The 8,014-nt window shown below is 34.9% G+C and overlaps 1 protein-coding gene across 1 annotated transcript; it reads right to left on the reverse strand.

Moving 5' to 3' along the window:
- Positions 1–355: 355 nt before the first annotated feature.
- Positions 356–7,289, reverse strand: cxcl12a (chemokine (C-X-C motif) ligand 12a (stromal cell-derived factor 1)). The gene is made up of 4 exons (XM_044136102.1): positions 7,139–7,289; positions 5,648–5,765; positions 3,985–4,068; positions 356–1,674 (listed from the first exon to the last, which is right to left on the reverse strand). The coding sequence occupies exons 1-4, from the start codon at positions 7,203–7,205 to the stop codon at positions 1,647–1,649; spliced, it is 297 nt and encodes a 98-aa protein (XP_043992037.1). The 5' UTR covers positions 7,206–7,289; the 3' UTR covers positions 356–1,646.
- Positions 7,290–8,014: the final 725 nt, after the last annotated feature.

The following is an 8,014-nucleotide window of genomic DNA, read 5'->3' on the forward strand; positions in this document are numbered from 1 at the left end:
TAAAAGTTCATCTCTTTAAGCTCTAATGTTTTCCTAATAGCTGCTTGTTGAGTTAATAGTTAAATCACAGTCAGGATCCCAGTCGTTGCCTTTAATTTGGCCTTGCGAGGAGAGCAAAACACATGTTCTTACATGAAAGACTTATACTTAGTCTCTGACCTTTCCGTACGGTAAAAATTCAGCAGCTGCACATTGAGGAGTGTTTTCAGTTTGTGTGCTGTTGTGTGCAAGTGTAATTATGTAGCATGTACAGAAAACCACACATTAAAACTTTACAAAGACTTTCTCTTTTTTTTTTTTTTTTACTCAACAGATGTATACAAGTTTCAAGATGTATAAAAGCTGCATGGCTCAGTTGTGAGAGTACAAGTCCTTCATTTTAAATGTTTAAACGTGTAAGAGTACAAAAATAAAACATTTGTATATCATTAATATTGCATATGAGCAGGAGAGTTAAATGAATACATAGATGCATCTCCCAAATTTAACGTTTGCTGCAGCTAAACATTCAGTGATAAAAATAGAAAGAATATAAACTCAAAAAAAACTAAGACAGAAGAAAATAGTCATGGTTAGAAAAGTTTTCTGTCAACACAGGAATACATCACATTTAAAGTGCATCGCTGCATGCGTGGCGGTTGTAGATAGTAACATTCACGTACATTTTAGTACTGCTTTCTGTACAGCTCACAGTGTTTCTCTCTGTGTTCACTGCCAGTGGAGAAACTGCTGCCAAACTGTTAGGAATCGTTGTTTAACAGAAACCAAACGGAAACACAAAGGCTGCCAGATGTGACCAGGGATCACTACGATTTGTTCCCCTGGCTTCTTGTTAACTGATTCAACTTTATGGTTCCAGTAGAGTTTAATTTATAGGGTGCTTAATTAAAACTTTTTGGAAACCAGATGTTTTTTTGTTTTGTTTTGTTGTTTTGTCTTTTTATTTGCCATGAGTTAAGAAAAAAGCACGAGTGGATAAATTACATAATCGCAGTCAGAGTTCAGGAAATGCTCCATCTTTATAGGTCTCCAAAGTTCCATTACAAACAATAGAACTGAAATTTTTATTAGGATTTTATGCACATCTTTTGTTCAATCAAGGCGTAGCTGGCACCCACTGAAATTCTTTGGAGCCAATTAGCTTTTGTTTTCCTTTAGTTTTTGTATTTTTGGATAAGGAGCCTCTCGTTCGTCACAAACCATCAGGATAAGCATGTTCACAATTATCTGTATTTCCTGGATGACAAACACAGGAGATGTTGAGACATACATCCCTCATCTTTAAACACTCAGGGTCCAGTTTTTATTTTTTTTTCTTAATGACAGACAGGCCAGAGGGACAACTGAATCTTAAAAAATATCTCTTTACTGTTAAATGGAAAATCAAAAAATATATACAATGTATTTAGCGAAACATACACTCAGATATACTGGCACTTTGCACTAAAAATATTTGTGAAAAGTGGTGATGAAGACGATAATTCCAGAAACTGCTGCTCATGATGAAGAGTTGGAGATTCAATCCGTGCAGAAAGGCTGCAGCAGAGCAGTTAACATAAGTGCTGTATGACATACCAGAAGATCTTTCAATTTATGTTTATATATGATGAAGGCCAAAATCCTCAGCAGTGACTCTTGCAGAGATGTTAGTTGGGCTGCTTGGATTTCTTCATCCTGGAACAGAAAAGAAAAATTTATATGAGGATAATGATTATAACTATAAGGCAAGTTTGTTTGTACATAATCATTTATACACAAGATAATTTAAAAGTCTTTGTGAGGTAATAAAAAAACAAAGATAAAGTAAATTACATTAAATTTACACATTGCATTACAAAAAGTGTTCCAATGCTATCTTAAAAAAATTTCCAGGGAATTCTGGATCTGACAAGTGTAGAAACGTATATATATAAGGACCGGTGTAGAACACCACTTTCTCAGTGTTGGTCAGGACTCCAGCAGCAGAAGCAGCATTTTGGATGAGCTGGAATTGCCTAAACACTCATTCAACATGGACATGAAAATACATAACACTGCAAAATTCTAAGTTACAAAAACAAAAATTGCCAGGAATTCCTTTCATCAGCAAATAAAAGTATGATTAATACATTTTCTACACATCCTTTGTGGTTTTTAGCATTACTGAGTTTAGTCAATTGCTTATTTCTAACCTTGTGTGCATGCAAGTAAAAAGATTATGACTTCCTGTGACCCATTTAATCACTGATATGGATACACTGACTCAGTGGATGTGGTCTCATTGTGAGTTTCTCCTGGTTTTACAGCCTCGAGGCAGGGGAGACTGATACAAACATTTAATGGAGTTATGGTCTGAATGATGACTGAGACTGCTTTTATCTCTGTCTGTTTCTGCTGTCTACACATTCAAGAGAAAATTCTTACAACCATAAGCATAACTGAACACACATGGTATTAATATCAAAAATGATCCAAATGATTTTATTTGAAAATTGAAAGCCGCACTGCCAACACTGCTGCTGCTGCTAAAATAAAATATAATAATTTTGGTCTCTGATATTTGTGGATTACTTTGATACATGTGCACACTTGCAGTCACTCTTCAAAATCAGTTACCTGTTTCAACCCAATCAATTTCTTTCAGATAAAAATAAATTAGAAAAATCAAGAATTAAATTGTACTTCTAAGCACTAAACACCAACTTGAAAATGAATATTTATTTGTGCAAGAAGTTGAATAAATCTTGTTCCAGACTGTCAAAAACAAAAAGCTGTCTCACTGTAAATCTATTTTTTTTACTATTCTAAATTAAGAACAAAACATCTGGCATTTCAAACATATTTCATTAACATTTGATTAACGGCATGCTTGGTATTAAACTTTGACATAATATTACATTTTTTTAAAATTTCATATTCAGCTGCAGAAAGTATTTAATAGCATACATTTTCAATTTGGGGTAGCTCTTTATTTAATGAAACAAAGTAATGATTGTTTGTTTTAGTACAACAGCACAATGGATGAGGTTCAGGTTTGTGCATTTCTCACATTGTAAAAAAGTTTATCCTTTTCTACTTCCCTTTGGCTTTATGTGTAATTGGAAACACATTAGGTTCTGATCTATTGTAAACAGGGAATGATCTGCTCTTGATGCAAGCTGCTTTCTGTTATGCAGTCAGTAGTTCACACATTCCAAATCGAGGTCTCAGAAATCACCCCTTAGCCAGCCTGACTGCAGAACTGTGAGTGCATCTGTCACATTATGGGTATAGTTCAATAGATGCAAGAGTGTGTTAGAGTTTTGCATTTTTTTTCTGCTGTACATTTGATATTTTATTGATTGCATTATGTTGTTCTGTTGATTTGTATGGTAAAGGAGAGTAAAGTAATAAAATTGGTCAAATACTGTTTCTAAACACGTCTTATTTATAAATTTAGTTTCTTTCCTAATAGATGCAAACATGAACACAAGAACACCATTGATTTTAAAGTTCATATTTCAGTTCACCGTCAAGTATAAAACTGAAATGTTCTATTAATTAAATGGCATGTCCAATTAAATTACTTTTCTTGTAATGTTGTTGTAACAAGTTATTTGTTACAACATCAGGTCTTTAACTCAAAGAAGTTTTGCTTTTTGTATTAACTGAGACAAGTGTAATATTTTAACTAATTTCTCCACTAGGAACAGCATTTTTCCCCTTCAGATTCAACTAAATGAGATTTAGAAAGTGGGTGTCTTGTCCCTCATCAAACCACAGCTTTTGTGCTGTAGTGGAAATAGTTTATACTCCCACTTGGTCGTGTAGCTGCACGTCTTGAGTTTGAGCAATTGAAACCTGCCTTTTCAACAAAAATCTCTCAATGGCTTGTCTAGATGCGCATTTGTGTGTTCTCTGCTTTAAGTCTCCCAATTTGAAGTGAGTTGACGGCACATCAAATGAGCTACAGGTTAAACCTCAACAGCTGCAGACAGAAATGTGTATTGTGTTGCTGGTACTCACTTGTTGATGGCGTTCTTCAGATAATTCTTCAGCCACCGCATCTCTGGGTTCAAACACACCTCCTTGTTTGACTTCAGCTTGGCACTGATTGGAAAAAGAAAGATCTTTTATTGTTAGGTTTTTTTAAAGCAAAAAGTAAAACAGTTATGTAAACCAAATCAGCATCAGCAATGGGTATTTTAACACCCTTATCAAACAGACTAAATTAACATGGTCTTGTTAGCTTGACCCAGACAAATAAAAAACTTTTTGCAGAAATTCCTGTGACCTGAGATAGTGTTAATAAATTAGGGTCGGTTGTGCAGATTAAAGAAATTTCATTGAAATATCTCTTGCAAAGTAAACAAAATTGCCAAGATGAAGGACACATCTCTTTTTAAGCAAACTGGGTGATATGTATGGGATCACTTGCTCTTCATGTGGTTTTATAAGCTTGGCCCATCCTGACTAGTTAGAACCTCATAAATCCAATTTCCTGTGATCAGTGAACCATACCAGGTCATGCTAACAGGAACACACTTCACTTTTATTTTTATGACTACTATTACCAATGTAAGATGACTTAATGTCAGCTATTGTCAATATCAGTAAGCATTTTAAAATCAATTCAGAAGAAGCACAGAGATGTAAGAAGCACATCATCTTGTATTATTTGTATTATTTACATGTCAAGACTTGTCTGTATTTTATGTAGGCAGCAAAAGATCAAGACAGAGCAATTATTACAGGAGATAACAATAAAGATGAATTGAGAAGAACAAAGGGGTTTTCTCTTGTGAAAGGCTCTGGATTGAGACAATTTGGTAGCTTTTTGGAAATCTTTGGAAGCCTTAATATAAGGATTTGCATTTCATCTGAAAATAATTCTAATCATGCTAATTACTAATTTAAGATGGAAATGCTAGCTTAAAATATCAAGTGAAGTTTTAAAGAAAAACTCACTTTACAGCAAGTGATAAACCACATTTTGGCCATCAATCACAGAGAAAACATGGTCAAACCCTCCTACAAGAATAAATAATCAATGATGCCTCAAGAAAAGAAAGCTGGAACATTTTTTGTATGATTTTAGATTGAATCATCTAATACTGATATTGGTAGTTATGTCTGTACAAAACTTAGAAATTACAAACTACCTAAAAACCTGCGGTGTTTCTAGTATTTTCTTCTCAGATTATCTTTGAAGGTCTTACTTGTTTAACAGATCACTTTGTGCTTTCAGTGCAATTTGCAGTCGTAAATAAATTGCCTACAAAAACTGTAAGCATAAACAAACCCCCTTATTAATGTCTTCCTGCTAAAAACCAACCCGCATATATGTCTCTCTAAATTTTCACCCCCAGCCCTACTCTAAAGGATCACTTCCTGTGGATGCCTCAATGAGCCAGTTGTACAAACGTTTCACTTTTTCTGAGTGTATGTGTGAGCGAGTGACAGAGGGGTGTGTGTGTGTACATATGCATGCGCAACTCCTTTCTCTGGCCTGTCACTTCTCCGAGATTGATGGTGAGAAATACCCGAAGACAAGAAAAACAGTTTTTATAGTGGAGTAAGAAAACTATTTGCCTTTGAACTCAGCATTAATAATAATAATAATAATAATAATAATAATAATAATAATAATAATAATAATAATAATAATAATAATAATAAAGAAACTTACATCACTTGGAAGGGGCAATTAGGAGTGTGGAGGAATCTGAGCTCTCGGATCAAACCTTTCGGGAGGGAGTTAATGGTTGCACGGCAGTAGCATCGTTCCACCAGGCTGATGGGCTTTGCTGTGAAAGCAACGGGGGAGATAAGTGAGATTAGACAAAATTTACAGGACAGGATTTTTACAGCAAGTGGTAAAAGATTAAACTATTGATTGCATCAGGAAACTTTAGATTATAAATGTCCTGTTGAAATGAAGAAAGAAGAAAAAACATTTTCTTCTATAAAGTATAATGAAAGTGTAACTTTCATTATACTTTCCTGTATAATGAAAGTTATACAGGAAAAAAAAGTAAAATCTCTCTTTGATGGACTAACAAGCTGAATCAAGAGTGAAGCATTCTAATCAATCTCAGGCATTGTTCTGTTTAGATTTTAACTTCCTTTTTACAGCTCATTACTTTTCCTCCTACTGGGTCACAAAATCTGCGTGATGACCACCTCTGAAAAGCATTCAGTCTTCTCCATCAGTGATTCATGTTTTGACTTCACGCAGAGGAAGCATCAAGATGCTAAAATGCAGAGGTCTTTGCGTAGTTGTGCATTGTGTGGTCTCTTGTGATAAAAGGGCATTCCGTTACAGCGTTAGGTTTCCTGTTTATGCGTAAACGTTCATGGCTGATCTACGTGGACAAATAAATACAGCACGTTTTCTCAAATTTCCTTCATTTAAATGGAAAATTTTACTCAATAAAATTATAGAAACTCCGCGCAGAGAGGGTTGATGGAATTAAAAAGGAAATGCTTTAATGACCTTTTGTCCGGATGCAAAGATTTCTTAAAACTAGCCAAATTTCACGCCGCGGCGCAGCAGATGGTTGAATGTGTCACAACAGATTAAATCCTATGCAAATTATTTTTAACACCTGATCTAAGGGGTGCTACCATGATAACAATAGGGTATCAGTCAACATACGGGGTGGCCGGTGACGCCGCTCTGACTAGCGCTCGTACGCTTCACTTGTGCATAATTAAAGAAAAACAAAGAGGACAAGCGCTGATAAGATGTTGCTCAGTGATCAAACTGGGACTTAGCTTTCTCCTGCTGCCACAGCCACATGTGTGGAGAGTTGGCGCTTTTACGCACGGCATAAATATGTACCTCTCCACGCTTGAGAAACCCACGCGCTCATTAAATAGACAACAAAAAGTTAAAAAAGGAATTAATGGTTCAGCATTATAAAAGCTGTACTAAACCTACACTTAAAAAGTGCGAAAAGCTGTGCGTTCACTTAACAGAAACGTGAATTCAATTGCAATTTCTGTTCATCTTTAACAACAGCAACAATCCAACTGAAATTACACATTTTGTTGCATTTATATGCATTTTTAAATTCTACTATTTTGTGAACACTTAAAATTAGTCGAAATAACTTGCAGATTCCTGATAAATTTAGCAAACTAATGATCAAACGGAACCTAATTAAGCACGGTGTACCTTCAGATGGAGGCGAGTATATCACCACTGTCAGTGCAGCCACGACGGCCAGTAGCTTCACATCCATGATTCTGCGTTAAAATTTCCGCGACCTGATCCTGTCCAGGGTAAAGTCCAGAGGAACTGTGGCAGTGGGGACCCTGGCGGTGAGCTAAATTACGCACCACAGTCAAGCCACAACGACAAAAAGAGACGGCTTCCGGTATATGTAAAAGTAAAAGTCACCAAACGGAACAAGTGGAGTAATAAAGGAACTATATCAAGATATCAAAATGTGGAGTACCAGCAGAATTAGAGTGATTTACATGCAGTATTAGGTGACCAGATTTAAAATGCATTATGATGACAACCTTCTTTTCAGGGGAATGTAAAGTAGAGTTCATAGCATACGTATTTAAGTGCAGTTGTTATTTGCTATAAATAAATAAATAAATAAATAAATAAATAAATAATAAATAAATAAATAAATAAATAAATAAATAAATAAATAAATAAATAAATAAATAAATAAATAAATAAATAAATAGAACAAAATGAAAAATATAAATACAGACCAGAAAAAAGGAAACTTCCAGAAAACATACTTGAATCATGTTGATTTGTGTTTACATGAACGTCAGCATCCCAGAATAATTAAAATATTTAAGTGTTATTGAATAGGACTTACAAGGTGCTATCTTACTTTGATTGCTCTAAAACATAAAATGTGATGGACCAACAAACTGGTACCTATCAGCTTCAGAATAATAAATGACTAAATTGCTCTCAGTTTAAGTGAATTCCTAAAGAATTGGCTTAGTAAAACCGTGTTAAAATACTCCAATGTGTGCATGTGTCTGCATGGAGGTGGGTGCTTGCAGAATGTTGGTGTTTAAG

This window comes from Gambusia affinis, linkage group LG13, assembly GCF_019740435.1.
Source record: "Gambusia affinis linkage group LG13, SWU_Gaff_1.0, whole genome shotgun sequence".
In the NCBI taxonomy this organism is placed as follows: domain Eukaryota; kingdom Metazoa; phylum Chordata; class Actinopteri; order Cyprinodontiformes; family Poeciliidae; genus Gambusia; species Gambusia affinis.